We start from the raw sequence: 19,963 nt of genomic DNA, 5'->3' as shown, positions 1-19,963 counted from the left end.
GTCTCCGGCTCCTCGCCCTTCTACCTGTCTGCCCCTGCAAGGCGGGATCCTGGTCCCTGCTACGTTCCTGGGGCCATGGCAGGCCTGGGCCCCGGCGGAGGCGATTCAGAGGGGGGACCCCGGCCCCTGTTTTGCAGAAAGGGGGCTCTGAGGCAGAAGGTGGTCCACGAAGTCAAGAGCCACAAGTTCACCGCCCGCTTCTTCAAGCAGCCAACCTTCTGCAGCCACTGCACCGACTTCATCTGGTGAGGGAAGGGGCTGGGGGTCTGAGGGAGGAGGCAACGAGGGATAGAGACTCCTGTCACCCCAGACCCGGAGTGCTCGGGAAGGAGAGGGCTGCAACCCTGGCGCCTGGTCCTAGGGGAGGAGGGAGCTGGGGCCCCGGACCCCTGGGTCTGAGGGAGGAGGGGCTGGGGCCCTGGACCCCTGGGTCTGAGGGAGGAGGGGCTGGGGCCCTGGACCCCTGGGTCTGAGGGAGGAGGGGCTGGGGCACTGGACCCCTGGGTCTGAGGGAGGAGGGGCTGGGGACCCCGACCCCTGGGTCTGAGGGAGGAGGGGCTGGGGCCCTGGACCCCTGGGTCTGAGGGAGGAGGGGCTGGGGACCCCGATCCCTGGGTCTGAGGGAGGAGGGGCTGGGGACCCCGACCCCTGGGTCTGACTGAGGAGGGGCTGGGGCCCCGGATTCCTGGTTCTGAGGGAGGAGGAGCTGGAGGCCTGGGCTCCTGGGTCTGAGAGAAGAAAGGCTGGGGGTCAGAATTTCTGGGTTCTAGTAAACGAGGCAGCTGGGGCTCGACTCCGGGGTCTTGCTACAGGAGGGAGTCAGACGCAGTGTGGCCGGCAGAGGTGGGAGGCCCAGGTACCCTTATCTGCACTGACCTCTGATCCTTGATCTTGCAGGGGCATTGGGAAACAGGGCCTGCAATGTCAAGGTAAGAGCTGGGGATTCGGACTCCTGGGACCCTCAGGAGGGTGGAGGCTGGGGACCCACGGCCCGGGAGGCTTGACACACGTGTTCTTTGGTCCCTAGAGAGGCGCGGGGGAGCCCGGGGCGGGGGGTGTGGCAAAGACACAGCCTGCGGTGGGGAGGGAGCTCTGACGGCGGGGCCACCGCGGAGGTGGTGCCGGGGGCCCCTCCCTCGGCCGGCTCCAGGTGGGGACAGATATTTGGAGAATCTGTTGCCATGGGAACAGAGAGATTTGGAAAAGGGGAGCTGAAAGGGGGGGCTGGAGATGCGAAGTCAGAGCCCCCCCCCCCTTCAAGCTGCTGTCGCCATGACAACACCAACAGTCCTAGGCAGGGGCAGGCCCGGGCGGGGTCACCAATGGGCGGGTGGGGGCCGGGCGGGGCTGGCAGTTCTGGGGGGCGGGAGAGGGGGGCGAGTCCTAAAGCACCAGCTGCCACTGCTGAGAACAGAGTGAGTCAGGGAGGGGGAGGCCTGCAATGGCGCCCCCAGACTCACTTCTGCCCAAGTTGCTGCTCTCTCCGTTCTATCAGAGGACATCTCTCTGTTTCTCCCTCCTCCTTGGCCTGCCTCTTTTCTTGCTTTCTTGTCTCTGTCGACGGGATCCTATTTTCTCTGTGTCCCTGTCTCTCTGTCGTCCTCACTCCGTCTCTGCGTCTCTGTGTCTCCCTTTGGCTCTGTGTAGGCACTGGGTTCTCTCTGCTCTGTGATTCTCTCTTGCCTGTTTGGGGGTCCATCTCTTGAATTTCTGTCTCCTGGTTTTTCTCCCCCATTCCATGCTGGGGTCTCTCCTTTGATTTGCTCTCTATTGAACTCTATTTTGGGGCCCCCCCTCTCTGGTTTTCTTTCTGTTGGAGTCTCCTTCTCTCTGATTTTCTGTCCATTAGGCTCACTCTCTGTCTCTGTGTCTTTATGATTCTCACCTTCAGTTTGCAGCTTTGTGGTTCATCGACGATGCCACGAATTTGTGACCTTCGAGTGTCCAGGCGCTGGGAAGGGCCCCCAGACGGATGTGAGTGCCCGGACACCTGATTCTTCCTCCTTGGGCCGCACCCCCGCCCTCACCCCCTCGGCGTCCGTCCCAATTTCTCCTGCTATTTTTAAGGCTGGGAGGGGAGGGGGGCTGGAGAGATAGGGGGAGCTAGTCTGGCCCAGATTCCCTGCCCTTGGCCTGGAAAGGGGAAATGAGAGGGGCTGAGACAGGCTGGGGACATAGGTGGGGGACAGAGAGGAGGCAGGTGTGAGGGGACCAAAGACCAACATTGGAGAGGGTGGGCTGTCATCCAGGGGTCAAGAGATTTAAAAAGACAGAGAGTTGAGGGACAGACAACTATTGATGCAGATACAGATAAGACAGAATCACAGAAATGCAGAAAAAGATAATGATAGAGACCCAGACAGAGAGACTGAGACAGACAGACAGAGGATTGGAACAGAGACAGCAACGCAGGCGGAAGGAAAAGGCGAGCCACAGGGACTGAGAGAGACAGACAGAGACAAGAAACTCAGAGAGACAGGGCTGCAGATACCCAGAGAGAGAAGCTACAATAGAAAATGGTAGATATGGAGAATCGCTTAGAAGTTGCCAAGAGGGAGGCCCAGGGAGACCCTGCAATGCACATTCACACACATGTGCACGTACAGATCCCTCATGCGCACACACGCACACATGTGCATTTATTTTTAAATTTTTTTTCATGTTTATTTATTTTGAAAGAGAGCGAGAACACATGCACATGTGAGGAAAGGAGGGGAAGAGAGAGGAGGGGAGAGAGAATCCCAAGCAGGCCTGCACTCTTAGTGCAGAGCCCGACATGAGGCCCTGAACCCATGAACTGAGACCATAACCTGAGCGGAAATCAAGAGTCAGACCTTAACCTAACCAACTGAGCCATCCTGGCGCCCGGATTGATTTAAATTTAAATAGCCACTTGTGGTTAGTGGCTATTGGGTGGGACAGCATTAATCTAGACATACCCAAGCTTGTGTTTTTTGGTTTTTAGTTTTTTTGTTTTTAATGCTCATTTATTTTTGAGAGAGACAGAGAAAACGAGTGGGGGAGGGACAGAGAGAGGGAGAGAGAGAATCCAAAGCAGCCTCCAGATTCTGAGCTGTCAGCATAGAGCCCAACATGGGGCTCAAACCCACAAACCTGGAGATCATGACCAAGATCATGACCTGAACAGAAGTCAGGTACTCACCTGACTGAGCCACCCAGGCACCGTCCCCCACCTCCCCAGGCTTGTTTTGATAGTTCAACGAAGCCGAGTGACTTCAGAGTCTAGCCCAGCTTTTGACAGAGGGGTGGAGATAGTTTTATGATTAGCAGATGGAGAAAGAGATGGAATGAAAAATGGAGATAGAGAAAGGGAGAGAGAGATCTATGGAAGTCCATGGGACATTTTGCCAGCTGGTTAGGTGAAGAAAATTGAAGTTTGCATAGAGAATGTGATTTTACAGAACATATATTGAGCACCCCTTCAGTTCCTCATCTATAGAAGGGGCTGATGATCGTGCCTGCCTTACAGGATTGCTTTGAGGACTAAATGAGTCGAGTATTTGGGACGGTACCTGATATATGACAAGAGACAATATATCCATTATCATCCTTGTAGAATTAAGACTATTTCCCATGAAGAAATAGAGGCAAAAACTGAGGAGGGGTCTTCCTCTATATCACTCCAGCTTTTTTTCCCTTCTTCTTCTTCTTAATGCTTTTGATCTTGTTGTAAGTAACGTGGATCAAGGGCTAAGGAAATGGTGAAGGCTTGGCAAGCATGATTTCCTTTAGACCCCTTTCAGGGAGGCCTCATGGACCCATCTTATAGGGAGGATGGCTGGGTCTCTGCAAAGCGGCGGTGGCAGGGGGCGGGGGGGGGGGGAGCCACAGAGCTGGATGGTGGGCAGAGTCAAAATGTGGACGCTAATCTATCTAATTGGAGCTGTGGTCCTGTCTCCTTTTTAGTAGTGATTTCACCTTGAGAATAATAAGGGCTTCTCTCTGTGGAGTGGTGGAGCCTGTGTGTCCCTGTCCGGTGTCCTGCTGAGGGCTGTTATGTTGACCATCACTTAGTGCAGCTGAGTTAGGGTCAGCTGAAGATCTTTAGAGGCCGGGAGCATTGAAAGAGATCACCGCACCTGAGTGTCATTCAAATTAGAGTCCCCACTAAGCTGCAAAGTAGGGGACACCTGAGTGGCTCAGTCAGTTGAGCATCTGACTCCTGATCTCGGCTCAGGTCATGATCTCACAGTTTGCAAGTTCGAGCCCCACGTTAGCCTCTGTACTGACAGTGTGGTGCCTGCTTGGGATTCTCTCTCCACCCTCTCCTCTGCCCCTCCCCTGCTTGCACACTTTCTCTTAAATAAACTTAAAAAAAACCTGTAAAATAAAAGCCCAAGAATATCCTGAATTTTCACCTCGGATAACTCTTCTTTTTTTATTTATTTTTAAGAGAGAGAGAGAGAGAGAGAGAGAGAGAGAGGTGAGCAGGGGAGGGGCAGAGAGAGAGGGAGACACAGAATCTGAAGCAGACTCCAGGCTCTGAGCTGTCAGTACAGAGCCCGACGCGGAGCTCAAACCCATGAGCCATGAGATCATGTCCTGAGCCGAAATCAGATGCTTAACCGACCTAGCCACCGAGGTGCCCCATCACCTATGATAACTTTTGCAATGCATTCCTAGAAAAAGACAAATACCAACTTATTTAACATTCAGACATGGCCAGGGGTGGGGAAGGAATGACTTACTGGTGTCCTAAATTCATGCTTAATTGCACTCCGGACATTTAGCATTGCTTCAAGATTTAGATTATTTCCGCTGGGTAGAGGAGGACACTGAGGCTCAAAATTGGGCACTAACTTGCCCCAAATCACACAGCTGGTAAATGGCCTCGCCCTTATTTAAACCCAGGGCTATGTGAGGACCACAATAAAATCACTAATAGTAACCACAGCAGTAATAACCGTACTTAGCACATTTAACATGCCAGGCCCTGCTATGCAGTTTACATTTAATCTTTCTTCTTTTTTAATCATTATTATTATTTTAATTTTTAAAGTTCTATTTATCAAAGAGGGAGAGAGAATGAGTGGGGGAGGAGCAGAGGAGAGAGGGAGACAGAGGATCCCAAAAGGGTCCCATGCTAACAGCAGAGAGCCTAACGAGGTGCTCGAACACACAAACTGTGAGATCACAACCTGAGACAAGGTCAGATGCTTCACTGACTGAACCACCCAGGAGCCCCCAAATTTATTATTTTTTAAAGTAATCTCTACACCCAATGTGGGACCCAGACTCACAACTCCTGAGATCAAGAGTCACATGTCTACCGAGCCAGGCAGGCGCCCCGACACTTGGTCTTTCATTAACTGAGGGGTCCTTTTAATGGAGAGGTTCTATTTCCCATTTCACAAGGGGCTCAGAGAAGGCAGATCAAGAGTGGGCAGACATTGACAGAGGCTGACAGTGAGGGATCTGGCGTTCATTGTGGCCCACAAGTGCTCGAAAATAGCTTTGGGGGGGGGGGGGTGGAGCATAGGGACTATGGGAAGATAGGAGCCGCCACCACCTTCAGGTTCTGTTCAAATCCCACCTGGTTAGCGAAGCCCACCCTGATCACTCTATGCAAATTTAAACGCCCCCACCCCTGGCTGACCCTCGCCTGCTTCGTTTTTCTCCAGAGCACCTGTTACCATGCATCATACTCTTTCATTTATTCACAGTGTTTATTTTCTGTCTCCCTTCCCTAGAAAGTAAACTCCATGTGGACAGCAGTTTTTCTTTGTTCACGGCTGGTCCTGGCACCAAGAACAGTGCCTGGCACACAGCAGGCACTCAATAAATACTGTAGCGTGAATGAGTGAGGAGGAGCGGGACTGGGAGAGCAAGGCGGAAGGAGGAAGCGTTCAAAGGGCTTCTCTCTCTCTCTCTCTCTGTCCTTACCCCCTCTGATGTCTCCCCTCGGCCCCCAGGACCCCCGGAACAAGCACAAGTTCCGTCTGCACAGCTACAGCAGCCCCACCTTCTGCGACCACTGTGGCTCCCTTCTTTATGGGCTGGTGCACCAGGGCATGAAATGCTCCTGTGAGTAGTCCACGCTCGCTGCTCCTGGCCGAACCTAGCGCTCCGGGGCGGGGGGGGGGGGGGGGGGGGGTCAAAGCACAGTGTCTGGGTTCCGGGTAGGGCCGGGGGACGCAGTCTGGAGTTGGGGGGCGGCCAGAAGTGCCACCTCCCGTTTTGTCCCCCCCTCCCCTCCCCCAGGCTGCGAAATGAACGTGCACCGCCGCTGTGTGCGCAGCGTGCCCTCTCTGTGCGGGGTGGACCACACGGAGCGCCGAGGGCGCCTGCAGCTGGAGATCCGAGCACCCACGGCGGATGAGATCCACGTCACAGGTGAGGCCCCGCCCCTCTGTCCGGTCCCTCCCCTTCTACCCCCGCCGGAAGGGCAGGGTGCACCTGAGCGGCCCACCCAGCCGAACCGGAAGGTCCCGCCCGCAATCCTGACCCCCCGTCTGCAAAGGCTGAGCGCCACCCAGCCACGCCCCTTCCAACCTGTAGCCTGGACTCTAGCCTTGACTTGTGACTTTCAGGGCCACTTTTTAAAATTAATTAATTAATTTTATTTTATTTTTAAATTTTTTTAATGTTTATTTATTTTTGAGAGAGAGAGAGACAGAGCATGAGCGGAGGGGGAGGGGAAGAGAGAGAGGGAGACACAGAACCTGAAGCAGGCTCCAGGCTCTGAGCTGTCAGCACAGGGCCCTACACGGGGCTCAAATTCACCAACTGTGAGATCATGACCTGACCCAAAATCGGATGTCCAACGGACTGAGCCACCCAGGTGCCCCTTTTTAAAAAATTTTTAAATGTTTATTTTTGAGAGACAGAGAGAGAGAGAGAGAAAGGGCAAGCGGGGGAGAGACAGAGAGAGGGAGACACAGAATCCGAAGCAGGCTCCAGGCTCTGAGCCGTCAGCACAGATCCTGATGTGAGGCTCGAACCCACAAACCCCATGATCATGACCTGAGCGGAAGTTGGATGCTTAACCAACTGAGCCACCCAGGTGCCCCTTTCAGGGCCTCTTAATGGCCATTTTAGATCAAGGTCCTTGGGAGTGGGGGATGAGAGAAAACCTGGTTCCGAGGGAGGCTTGGGATTACTATGGGTGATGTGGCCAGGGTCCTCACTCTGGGGTCCTAAGGGAGGAGGGGGCTTTGGGTCCGATTTCTGGGTCCCTGGCTGGGGAAAGGGCTTTATGCCTCATCTTCTGGATACCTGGGTCAGGAGAAAGGCTGAGCGCTTGGATTTGGGATTGCCACTGGGGAAAACTCTGGGGCCTCTTCCTGGATCTCTAACCCAGCCTACACCCCTTCACTTCCTCTCTCAGTTGGCGAGGCCCGTAACCTTATCCCAATGGACCCCAATGGTCTGTCTGACCCCTACGTGAAGCTGAAGCTCATCCCAGACCCTCGGAACTTGACGAAGCAAAAGACCCGGACCGTGAAAGCCACGCTAAACCCTGTGTGGAACGAGACCTTTGTGTTGTGAGCTTCGGGTGCAGGGGATGCTGTGATGACTGACAGAGAATGATCGGAGGGTCCTGGTGGCCCACAAGACCCCAGAGAGCAAAGTGTGGGAGGTGTTAGGATAGGGGGATCCCAAAAAAAGGCGGTGGGAGAGGGAAGAGAGTGGCTGAGGGAGAGGGCTGGAGTTAGAGAAGCAGAGAGACAGATATCTGTGCATTTAATCTCCATCAAAGCCCACTACTTTAGAGTGAAACAGAGATCGGAGGGGCGGGGGGGATGCTCAGAAGAAGGCACAAACCCAAAGAGACAGAATGGGGAGTGGGTGTGAGCAGGGGAGGGTGGCAGGAATAGAAAGGGAAGCCAATCAACAGAAAGACAGAAGGACAGAGACCTAGAGGAAGGAGGGGGGCACAGAGACTCAGGAGAGAGATCTGGAGAGAAAAGGCAGGACACAGGGATGGGAAGGAGCCAAGAATGTGGGAGGACCGGAGAGAGACTGAGAGCTGTCTACATGTACTCGAGGTCCTGATATTGGGGGAGACCCCCTTCGTGGAGGATCAGAGACGACAGGACACTTTAGAGAGCAGGAACAGACCCCAGCTCGCCCCAGAAGGGCTTGCCTGCTCCACCAGCACCAGGGATGGGGAGCAGAGGCAGCGGGGAGCTGGACCCTCACTCCGCCGCCCCCTTCCCGCAGCAACCTGAAGCCAGGAGACGTGGAGCGCAGGCTTAGCGTGGAGGTGTGGGACTGGGACCGGACTTCCCGCAACGATTTCATGGGCGCCATGTCCTTCGGGGTCTCGGAGCTGCTCAAGGCGCCGGTGGACGGCTGGTGAGGGCAGGGCGGGGGCGGAGGCTGTGCCTTGGCCTGTCCATCTCTGTGTACAGTCTGTCTCCTCGGGCCACCCTCATTCTGCCTCCCTGCACTTCTCCCTCCCTTGTCCCCGTCCCTCTCCCCTCCTCCTCCCTTCCTGTGCCCCCCACTCCGTGTCTCTCTCGCCTGTCCCACTCTGTCCATCTCCGTGTCTTTCTCTCTGTGTCTCTTTCCCCCCTCTGATACCTCTGCCTCTCCCGCGGGTGCCCCCCTTCTGCCCGACTCCTGCCCCACTCTGGTCTCCTTCTGTATGTCAGGTACAAGTTACTGAACCAGGAGGAGGGCGAATATTACAATGTGCCAGTGGCCGATGCTGACAACTGCAGCCTCCTCCAGAAGTTTGAGGTACTCAGGCCCCACTTCTCCCAGGGGGAGCCCAGCCCTGCCGCCCACAGTTCAGAGCTGCCCCCTCCCTGCACCCACTGGTTGCCCACTGGTCCTGGGACTACAATTCCCAGAAGACCCTGGCGCTCCCTTCCCCCTGCTTTTCTAGGGGACTCCTGCCCCAGGGTATGATGGGAATTAGAGTTCCTATCCATCCCCTTGGCTTGGGGGGTTGGAGTCCCCACCCCCTGCTCTAGGGCATCCTCCTACCTCTCTCGGGGCTCTGACTCTGGCTTTCTCCTCCACCCCCTCTCCCCGCAGGCCTGTAACTACCCCCTGGAACTGTACGAGGTGCGTGGAGCTCAGGCCTGGAATGGAGACATTTTCATCCCTTGTGGTCTACGTCTGTCTCCCCATGTCTTCTCCCTCCCCTGGTATCAGTTTTCACGCCCACACACGGGGGATGAGCACAGGTTTGGAGGTGGTCTTGTGCTTGTTGAGTAAACCTAGCATTCCAGAGGTGAATCTGACCCTTAACCAAGTCCCCAAGGTGGAGACACAGTCACAGATACTTAAATTCCAGGATGATGTAGTGCATTAGAGGTAGAGCACCCCCCCTCCCCCAGGAGCCTGGAGGAGACACTCACCCAGCCTGGGGGGAAGGTGCTGGGGGAGGGTGAATCCCTGAGGAGGTGACTGCTGAACTGAACTTTGAGTTTATCTATTTCTCACTGTGGCCTTTCTCTCCTCCATTCATTTTCTCACTCTCTCAACACCTATTCCCTGTTAGCCAAACCCTGTTCTGGGCATAGACTCAGTCCATTCCCTGGGGAGCTCCGATTTCAAAGTAGGAGAAAGTGACAGATGGAGACATTCTCCTGGAAGGAAGATGTTTGGTAATAGAGGTAGTAGCCTCAGGCAGTAGGGAGAATTGGAAGCACCTGGCTCAGCCTGGGAGCGCCAGAGAAAGCTTCCTAGGGAGGGGAGCCCCAGAGGAAGTGCACGGAGAGGGAGACCATATTTCCAGGCTGAAGGCTAGAAATCCTTCCAGGCAGCAGGAAGAGCAGGCCTGTGGTGGGAGCGGGTGAGGCGTGTCTGTAGCACCGCGAGGACAGTGGGGCTGAAGGGGGGAGAGAGTGGGAACAAGTAGGACATTAAGGCAGAGAGGGAAGGAGTGTGCCTTGTCCTTCCCTGGAAGGATTTTATCTTAAAGCGGTGGGCCGTGGGAGCATCGAAGGTGGCCTAGGATGGTTTAGGTCGGAACAAGACAAATGCTGTTTGTAGAGAATAGATGGTGGAGGCAAAGGGGGGAAGAGGGAGGAGGCTCTGTGGAGACTCAGGTGGGAGGAGCGGTAAAGGTGTTCAGGTGCTGGGTGATGCTGAAGATGCAAAAAGGGGGGAGACACAGTCTCCGGCTTTAATGGATTTTGATGTCTGGCTCTGCTGCTTATTTGCTGTGTGACTTTGGGCAAGTTATTTAGTGTCTCTGTGCCAACTTTCTCTTCTCTAAAATGGCGCATGGTGGTGATAACAGGGTTATCTAACAGCATAGAGTGATCTGTCTGTCAGTTAAATGATAAACCCTCCAGGTTATGGAAAATCAGCACAAGTTCTAAAGCCAAGGAGGGGGGGAGCAGAGACAGTTTTCCCTTTTCTCTCCCTCTCTTCTCATCCCTTTCGTTCTTGGCGGCTGTCTCTCTTAGAGACATCTCCTTGTCCCCATCTGGGGTCTGACTACCTTCGGATCTCTCTCCTTTCTCACAGCGGGTGCGGATGGGTCCCTCTTCCTCTCCCATCCCCTCCCCGTCCCCTAGTCCCACGGACTCCAAACGCTGTTTCTTTGGGACAAGCCCTGGACGTCTGCACATCTCCGACTTCAGCTTCCTCATGGTTCTAGGAAAAGGCAGCTTTGGGAAGGTTGGATTCCTGGGGCTCTGGGGGAAGGGGAAGATGTCTGGGGAAAGATCAGATTTCTGGTCCTTAGGAAGGAGGTACATGGGGAGGGACACTAGACTACTGAGCCCCCCAGAGGGGGGTCAGTGGGACACCTGAGTGCCTCTGAGAGGACAGGCATAAAGATTCTGATGCTTTCCCTGAGGGAGTGGTCAGCAAAACCAGGGTGCCCAGTCCCTGAGAGAGAGGGGGAGGACCTGGGATTTCATTTCTTTGTGTCTCTGAAGGGGGAGGGCAGCGACCCCATGATGGACTGGGCCTTTTGGGGCCTCTGTCGCTAGGTGATGCTGGCTGAGCGCAGGGGCTCTGATGAGCTCTACGCCATCAAGATCCTGAAGAAAGACGTGATTGTCCAGGATGATGATGTGGACTGCACCCTGGTGGAGAAGCGCGTGCTGGCCCTGGGGGGCCGAGGCCCGGGAGGCCGGCCCCACTTTCTCACCCAGCTGCACTCCACCTTCCAGACCCCGGTGAGGAAGGAGGGGGCAGAGTCCGGCTCAGGTCGAGCGTCTGCTCTGGGATTCTGAGTTTACAGGCAAAAAGAACCTTCCCCGCCCCGCCCACTCTGATTGGGCGTGGCCAGAAAGGTGGGATCCTGACTAGGCGGGACCTGAGCCAGCTTGGTCTTGAGTGGGTGGGTTTTTTTTTTCTTTCTTTTTTTTTTTTTTGAGTGAAGGATTTTTGAGTAAAGGAGTGCGTGAGTGGTGTGCCTATAGCTGCGCGCTAAGTAATGTGGTCGTCATTCTTGGATTCTGAGCAAATGTCTCATCAGAAATGGTGCGCGTCCTGAAGATTGAGGAATGGGACAAGTCAGAACCTTCAGAGGTTTTTGTTTGTTTGTTTGTTTTTAATTTTTTATGCTTATTTATTTCTGAGACAGAGACAGAGCATGAGTGGGAGAGGGGCAGAGAGAGAGAGGGAGACACAGAATCCAAAGCAAGCTCCAGGCTCTGAGCTGTCAGCACAGAGCCGGATGCAGGGCTCGAACTCACAAACCATGAGATCATGACCTGAGCCAAAGTCAGACACCCAACCGACTGAGTCACCCAGGCATCCCAGAAACCTTCAGAGGTTTGAGAAGGCATGACTGCTTCAAAAAAGCTCTGGATGGGCACAGTTAGATTCCTGGATAAAAAAAAAAAGAAGAAGAAAGAAAGAAAGAAAGGAAGGGAGGGAGGGAGGGAGGGAGGAAGGGAGGAAGGGAGGAAGGAAGGAAGGAAGGAAGGAAGGAAGGAATTAGTATCCATTGCAAGTGAGGCCTGAAAAAAAAATCTTTGGTTCCTAGCAGGTGGTCAGGGATCAGGATTGCTTTTGTGTGTGAGTAGCTATGGAAAGAGGTTTTGGTATCCTTAGGATTTCCAGGGAATGGTGGGCCTCAGCCTTCAATTCTAAGAGGGCGGGACCAGTTCGGAGTAATAGGGGATATGGCAGGTTGAGATTCTGAGCTGGCTGGGTTAGAATCATTGGGGCCTCCCAGTTCTAATTGGGTGGATCTGGAGCCTTCCAAGTTTGTCTCGAGTGGGCAGGAATGGATGTGTCCTACCCCCTCTAAGCACCAGTACCCCGCCTCTCCGGCAGGACCGTCTGTATTTTGTGATGGAGTATGTCACCGGGGGCGACCTGATGTACCACATCCAGCAATTGGGCAAGTTTAAGGAGCCCCATGCAGCGTGAGTCAGCTGAGAGAGGAGGGGTGGGGCAAGGGGGACCCCAGCCTTTGAGCTTCTAACTCCCACCTCCTTCTCTAGGTTCTATGCAGCAGAAATCGCCATCGGCCTCTTCTTCCTTCACAATCAGGGCATCATCTACCGGTGAGCAGTCTGGGCCTTTCAGTGGAGGCAGTCAGGCCCCTAGAGGGAAAGGGATCAAACTTACAGCTCTAGGGGCGCCTGGCTGGCTCAGTGCATAGAGCATGCGACTCTTGATCTCGGCATCCTGAGTTCAAGTCCCACATTGGGCCTAGAGCTTACTTGAAAAACAAAACAAAGGGGTGCCTGGGTGGCTCACTCTGTTGAACATCTGACTCTTGATTTCGACTCAGGTCATGATCCCAGGGTTGTGGGACTGAGCCCTGAATTGGGCTCTGCGTTGATCGTGGAGCCTGCTTGGGATTCTTTCTTTCTCTCTGCCTCTCTTCTGTGCTCACGCATGTGCGTGCTCTCTCTCTAAAATAAACAAAAACAAAACAAAGATCAAAACCTTGTAACTCCAGCCCATTGAACTCTACCCTTCCTTCAATGCCTATCCATCCAACCCCCTACCCCCAGGGACCTGAAATTAGACAACGTGATGCTGGATGCTGAAGGACACATCAAAATCACTGACTTTGGCATGTGTAAGGAGAACGTCTTCCCTGGGACCACCACCCGCACCTTCTGTGGGACCCCAGACTACATAGCCCCTGAGGTAACCCTCCCTTAGCTGTCCTTGGTGCTGCACAAGTTCGCCGAGTGGGTATGGCCAGTTGTCTAACATTCAGAATGTCGGGGGGCTGACCCTGGGGTCTTTTTTTTTTAATGTTTATTTTTGAGAGACAGAGAGAGAGAGAGAGAGAGAGAGAGAGAGAGAGAGAGAGAGAGAAGAGAGAGAGAGGGCGAGTGGAGGATGGGCATAGAAAGAGGGAGACACAGAATCGGAAGTAGGCTCCAGGCTCTGAACTGTCAGCATAGAGCCTGACTCAGGGCTCTAACTTACAAACCATGAGATCATGACCTGAGCCGAAATCAGCTGCTTAACCAACTGAGCCACCCAGGTGCCCCCTGACCCTGGGGTCTTTGCATGAGTCATGGGTGATCTAACAGCAAACAGAGCAGAAAGGCCTGTGTGTCAGCATTCCAAGTGGGCAGAGCTGAGTGTCTAAACAGGCTAAGTGGGCAGAGAGTTGGGTGAGTGTTCTAAAAGAGTGGAACCCTCTCTACTGGTAACAATTCTCAGACAATAGCACCTGTTACAGGACTATTCTAAGAAGGTGTACTCTTGAGTGGGTGGGGCCTGTGTCTCTCCACCACCACCACCACCCCCAGCCCTAAGCATTTCCTGAATATTTCAGGTGGGTGGAATATACTCTAACTTTTTGTTAAAGGGGTGGAGCTAATGATCTGACTGTATGTAAGTAGATAGAGTGTCCTGAGTTTTCTCAGTGGAAGGAGGAAGTGTCATCCTTAATCTTTCTGGGTGATTCAATGCTAATGCCCAAATAATGTCAATGGTTTCAAAACATGGCTGGGAATCAGAATCACCCGTGGAGATTTTGAAATATACACACATATTACTGACTCTCACTCTGGTCTATTGAGGCTGGAATTCTTTAGGGCTAGGGAACAGCCCCCTAGGTGAATCTTAAATGCATCCAGATTTAAGAATCTCTGGTGTCTGAAAATTAGCCCTCATGCACCTGTTATTGTAAGGAGAGGGTCTAGTTACCAGAATATTTTGGCTGGGTGGAACTTTTGACTTGGTCCTTAGATAATCTTCATATTTGGGACCAAAGGAACATTCTAAGTAGGAAAATTTTGTTTCTGAATTTTCCAAAAAGATGGAACTGAAGTGTTCTGAGTGGGAAGAGTTTGTGTTGACAACACTTAGTGTGGGTAGGGTTCTCTGGGGGTGAGGCTAGAGGGGGTCTTAGGCTTCTTAAAGCACAAACCATGATACCTTGCCTTCCATCCTCTCTCACCAGATCATTGCCTACCAACCCTATGGAAAGTCTGTTGATTGGTGGTCCTTTGGGGTTCTGTTGTATGAGATGTTGGCAGGACAGGTAAGGGAAGCTGGGGACAGGCTGGCCTGCCTAAAGGCAACACAGCGGGGGATGCCACCTGTTACAAGGCCTTTATCTTAAAGGAGCAGGGTAGGAAGTGATGTCTGTCATCTAAGGAGGGGTGCTAAGCAGTTGGGAATATCACGCCTGGATAGCGCTGTCCTTGGTCCTGAAGCATTATTTTCCCATAGGCCTGGGGTTCTTTAAATTCGTTGTTGTTGTTTTTTTTTTAATCTTTTTTTTTTTTTAATTTTTTTTTTCAACGTTTATTTATTTTTGGGACAGAGAGAGACAGAGCATGAACGGGTGAGGGGCAGAGAGAGAGGGAGACACAGAATCGGAAACAGGCTCCAGGCTCCGAGCCATTAGCCCAGAGCCCGACGCGGGGCTCGAACTCACGGACCGCGAGATCGTGACCTGGCTGAAGTCGGACGCTTAACCGACTGCGCCACCCAGGCGCCCCTTTAATCTTTATTTTTGAGGGAGAGAGAGACAGAGTGCAAGCAGGGGAGGAACAGAGAGAAAGACACAGAATCCAAAGCAGGCTCCAGGCTGTGAGTTGTCAGTATAGAGCCCAACAGGGGGCTCGAACCCACAAACTGTGAGATTATGACCTAAGCCAAAGTCGGATGCTTAACCGACTAAGCCACCCAGGCACCCCAGGCCTGGGGTTCTTTAAACGTTTTTTGTTTTTTGTGGTTTTTTTGGTGACAAGGACCCCATCTCAGAACAACGTGTTTAATTTTTTTTTTAATGTTTATTTATTTTTGAGAGAGAGAAACAGAGCACGAGTGGGGGAGGGGCAGAGAGCAAGGGAGACATAAAATCTGAAGCAGGGGCTTTGAACTCACGAACCGTGAGATTATGACCTGAGCCAAAGTTGGATGCTCAATTGACTGAGCCACCCAGGCACCCCAGAATAATGTGTTTAAATCTATGAAATAAAATAATAGGATTACAAAGGAAATCAATCATATTGAAATATGGTTATCAAAACTTTATTTTTTTTTATTTTATTTTTTTTTAATTTTTTTTTCAACATTTATTTATTTTTGGGACAGAGAGAGACAGAGTATGAACCGGGGAGGGGCAGAGAGAGAGGGAGACACAGAATCGGAAACAGGCTCCAGGCTCTGAGCCATCAGCCCAGAGCCTGACGCGGGGCTCGAACTCCCGGACCGCGAGATCGTGACCTGGCTGAAGTTGGACGCTTAACCGACTGCGCCACCCAGGCGCCCCAAAACTTTAAAATTTTGATTTAACTTAGTTCAGCCAATTAAATACATTTCATTTAAATGTATACAGTTGCCTAAATATTACACATAGGGATGTGGATGTATATGTGATTTCCTATTCATGAATTAAATAGTGATATCTCATGGTGATGGGAAGTAAATAGGCAAGTCTACCAGTAATCTTGAAGTTGAGATGACTAATATTTTGAGATAACTGCAACTCTAATGTGATAAGAAATTATCTGTGATTCCTGTTGGTGATGAAGTCATAAGTACTTCATAACTGTTGGTGGTTTTTGCCCACCATTCATAACTGAAGGGAATGAGAAATTGCAGTTAGTGATTTTTAAAAATAAAGATAAGCTTGTTTTCCTACTCAAGCTCACGGGCCCCTTCAGTTGCACAAACAGACTTCCTAGACCCCACATTAAGACTCCTTGCCTTGCTTTTGTGTCTCCTAATTCCAGAAGACTGGAGGCCACTCATCCAACCAGGAGAATGTTTTTACAGTTTTCCTGCACTTTTTCCTCTCTTCTATTTAAATGACATATTGTCTAATTAACACCCTGCTGATTTTGCATAGCAGAGAAAGACAGAACAGCAAAGAGGTGCAGAGAGCTGAGATAGGAAACAAGGTCCATTTGAGATAAGAAACAAGAGTCTGAGAGGAAGGGAGAGAATGCTTTGGTGGTTTGGTCGAAATTTTCCCCAGGATGTTGGAGGGGGATGTTCATGTTCACGGTGGGTGCTGAGGGTTTGCAAGGTGGGGAAAGGCAGTCTGTCAAGTCCTGAAACATTCTCCTCTCTTTCCTCAGCCCCCTTTCGATGGGGAGGATGAGGAAGAGCTGTTTCAGGCTATCATGGAACAAACCGTCACTTACCCCAAGTCGCTTTCCCGGGAAGCTGTGGCCATCTGCAAGGGGGTAAGAACCCCCTGACCCCCAGATTCTCCACACAACCCATTCACCCCACCGCCACCATCCAGGGTTGCCCGGGCAGTGTCCCTGTGCACATTAGAAAAGTATAATACAGAGACTTTGTTAGAACATTAATTACTGACTGCCGTGCTGTCACCTCCTGTCCCATGCTGGCCTCTGTCTCCTTCTCTGCTGCACCCACCCCTCAGCTCACTGCAGGGAGTACTGGAAGGCCAGGGCCTGCCTCTGCAAGGGGGTGGATCAGGTCAACCTAACTCCTGCCACTTTCCCTCCGGGGATCTTGGGCAAGCCACCGACACTCTGGGAGCCTGTCTCCTCTCTTGGGGTTATGGAGCTAATGCAGGATAAGGAGCCTAGCCTATGGCAGCTTTTCCAAGAACATTAGCACACTTGTGTTTCTGGCTCCTGTCTCCATTCTCTCTGACTCTCACTCTCTGGGTTCTGTCTCCTATCTCTGCCTCCATCTACATTTGATGGGGCCTCCTGTGTCACTACCATTTCTCTGTGTCCCTTGGGCTCTCTGTCAACCCCTTGCATCTGTGTCCCCCTCTCTCTGGGCATCTGTTACCCACTTACCCCCGACTGCCACACACACACACACACACACACACACACACACACACACACTGGGTCCTTCTCTCTCTGGAACTCTCCTCCTCTCTGAGTCTCTGCCTTCATATTGTGTCTTTATCCTCTCTGGGGTTTTGTCTCGTGGATCTCCACCCTTCTCTCTTTCCGCATCTCTGCCCCCCCCTCCCCCCCCCCCATCTGCTTTATCTCCCACCTTCTCTGGGTCTCTGCACTCCCCCTGGGTCTCTATCTCTCCCCCCTCTCTCTATGCTGTGTCTCTGTTCTGCTGTTTTTGCTTTTCTGCCTTTCTCGTTCCCTGTGCCTCCCTGTCCGGGACCCTGTCTGTCTGTCTGTCTCTGTGTTTTCCACAGTTCCTAACTAAGCACCCAGCGAAACGCCTGGGCTCAGGGCCGGACGGGGAGCCCGCCATCCGTGCTCATGGCTTTTTCCGCTGGATGGACTGGGAGCGGCTGGAACGACTGGAGATCGCGCCTCCGTTCAGACCCCGTCCGGTTAGCCACCTTGCGGGAACCCTGGTCCCTGGGGATGGGGGACCCAGGAGCTCCCATTCCCATATGTAGAGGTGGGGTGGGGCTCCCTCTGTGGAGACGCCCCAACGGGAGATGCAGAGCCCACGGAGGATGCGCTGATTCCAGAGGAGACAGCACATGGTCACAGGGGACACAGAGGGACACCAAGGAGCAGACGGAATTTCATCTTTCCCTCTCCGTGCTCCCCACAGTGTGGACGCAGCGGCGAGAACTTCGACAAGTTCTTTACGCGGGCGGCGCCAGCGCTGACCCCCCCAGACCGCCTGGTTCTGGCCAGCATCGACCAGGCCGATTTCCAAGGCTTCACCTACGTGAACCCGGATTTCGTGCACCCCGACGCCCGCAGCCCCGTCAGCCCGCCGCCGGTGCCAGTCATGTAATCTCACCTGCCACCACTAGGTGTCCCCATTGCTCCCTCCCCGCACCAGTCTTACACCTCCCCCCCCCAACCCCCACCTCCCCCCCCTTTCCGATTTAGATCTTGCTCCCCAGCATTCTGGCCTCTGCCCCGTGGGTGCTAGATGCCCCTCCCAAGCGTTCCTGGCATTCTAAGCTCCATACAGTCTCTGGAGCCTCACTGTGTTCTAGACTCTGCTGTGCTGAGCCCGGGATTCTCACCCACCTTGGTGTTCTGGACTCTGCGCTACCAGAACCTTCACCACGGTCCCAACTCCGTGGGGTTCTAGACTCCGTGTTGGTAGAATCTCTGTCTCTCCTTTTTTTTTTTTTTCTTCTTTCTTTCTGGGAAATAGTCTCATGGGGTGGGCTGTTCTAGACTTGGATTCTAGAACAACCCTTCACCTCTGACCTGCCCCCCACTCCCCCCACCAACGACGTCCTCCCCATTCTGGAGTGAGTGGGAGGCTGTGCCCCCACGCTCCCGTGCGCCTCGTCCACACTCTAGGGATTCCTGGGATGGATGAAGGATCCCTACCCCCAGCTGTTCTCAATCAGCTTTTGTTCTAGACGCCCCTACCCCGAACCCGTCACTGCTCGCCTGCCAGGTGCATGGCTCCAGTCCTGCTCGGAACCTCCTCCACCTCCCCTCCCTCTTCCCCTCCCCCCCCTTCCCGTGCCTGCCACTCTGGGTGGGGGGGCTCTGTCCTCCTCCCCCTGCCCACTGCCCTCTTCTTTGGCTCTCTCGCCCGGCCACAGCTGCTGGAGAATAAATTTGGGATGCTGATGCTGGGTGTTGGGATGTTTTCTTCTAAAGCTTGAAGAAGGAAGGGGGGCGGGGTGTGGAGGTGGGACAACGTACACGGAAACGCGCGCGCGCGCTCACACACACATACAGGCTGGGGGTGGGGCGGCAGAGAGACAGAGGGAAAGCAGAGAGACCCATAAAGTGGGCAGAACAGACCCACAGCGGGAGAGGGAAAGAGCAGAGACCGGGGGTGAGGGTTTGGGGGCGCGAGGGCCCAAAGTGGGCACATGCACAAGGAGGTAGGAATGGACACGCAGACCACTGGGGATGCCCGGTGGAGCCCGCCCCCCGCCCCAGCACAGACACAAACATTCACATACTCACCCAGAGCAACACATACGCTCACAGGCTCACAGACACACTGAAACCCAGAGTCTGGCGCGGGGCGGGGGACGGGGGTGGGGGGGTGGGGGGAAGCAGTCCTGAGCGGGGAGATGACAGGCCAGCCTCCCGTTGAGGGGTCTGGAGACTTGATCACTGGGAGACCCCACGACAGAGCAGGCAGACACCCAGAACCCGTGAGCTTAAGACTCAGCCACGGAGGCCGAAGACAGGCGGACGCGCCCTCCGGGCCTCTTTGCCTTGACCCACTTGCGGAGAAGGGGGGTGGGGGTGGGGGGCGGTGGAAAGAAGTCCCAGCGGACTACAGTTCCCAGCAGACACCGCGGCGGCCCCTTCCCCCAAGTGCGGCCCCTCTCCGCCGGGGCTGATGGAAAATGTAGTCCCAGACCCGGGGCAGGCCGGTTGAATGGTGTGCCTGTGTCTGTGTGTTTGGAGGGGACTGAGCCCCAGAGCTTCGCAGGCTCCCTCGGGGAGCCCCGGCGTCTCCTCGTCTCTGCAGGCTCTTGGGTTCCGGGGACTCGGTTCAGTTGGATGCTGGGGACCCCCTTGGCTCCCCCAGCACCGTGGGGGTACCCCCATGCTCTGCCCGCGGCCCCCAGCCCCGCTCCGACCCTCGGCGGGCGGCCTGCCCCTTTAAGAGTGGCCCCGCTGACATCACGGCGGGGGGGGGGGGGGTGGGCTGGCCCGGCTCCCGGCTCCGCGGCGGCTGCAGGACCCGGCTCCGC

At 53.9% G+C, this 19,963-nt stretch overlaps 1 protein-coding gene across 1 annotated transcript; it reads left to right on the top strand.

Annotated features, from left to right (window-relative positions):
* Positions 1-6: 6 nt before the first annotated feature.
* PRKCG (protein kinase C gamma) lies at positions 7-18,875 on the top strand. Its single transcript, XM_043600155.1, has 18 exons — positions 7-245; positions 898-929; positions 1,892-1,974; positions 5,934-6,045; positions 6,223-6,354; positions 7,349-7,505; positions 8,185-8,319; positions 8,619-8,706; positions 9,007-9,036; positions 10,450-10,602; positions 10,920-11,108; positions 12,217-12,308; positions 12,387-12,449; positions 12,906-13,044; positions 14,318-14,398; positions 16,449-16,556; positions 17,513-17,653; positions 17,884-18,875. Exons 1-18 carry the CDS (start codon positions 76-78, stop codon positions 18,070-18,072), a joined length of 2,094 nt encoding a protein of 697 aa, XP_043456090.1. The 5' UTR covers positions 7-75; the 3' UTR covers positions 18,073-18,875.
* The last annotated feature ends 1,088 nt before the right edge of the window (positions 18,876-19,963 follow it).

Source organism: Prionailurus bengalensis, chromosome E2 (assembly GCF_016509475.1).
Source record: "Prionailurus bengalensis isolate Pbe53 chromosome E2, Fcat_Pben_1.1_paternal_pri, whole genome shotgun sequence".
Taxonomy (NCBI): domain Eukaryota; kingdom Metazoa; phylum Chordata; class Mammalia; order Carnivora; family Felidae; genus Prionailurus; species Prionailurus bengalensis.
The sequence above is the reverse complement of the archived record's forward strand: the minus strand, read 5'-3'. Positions and strand labels throughout refer to the sequence as shown.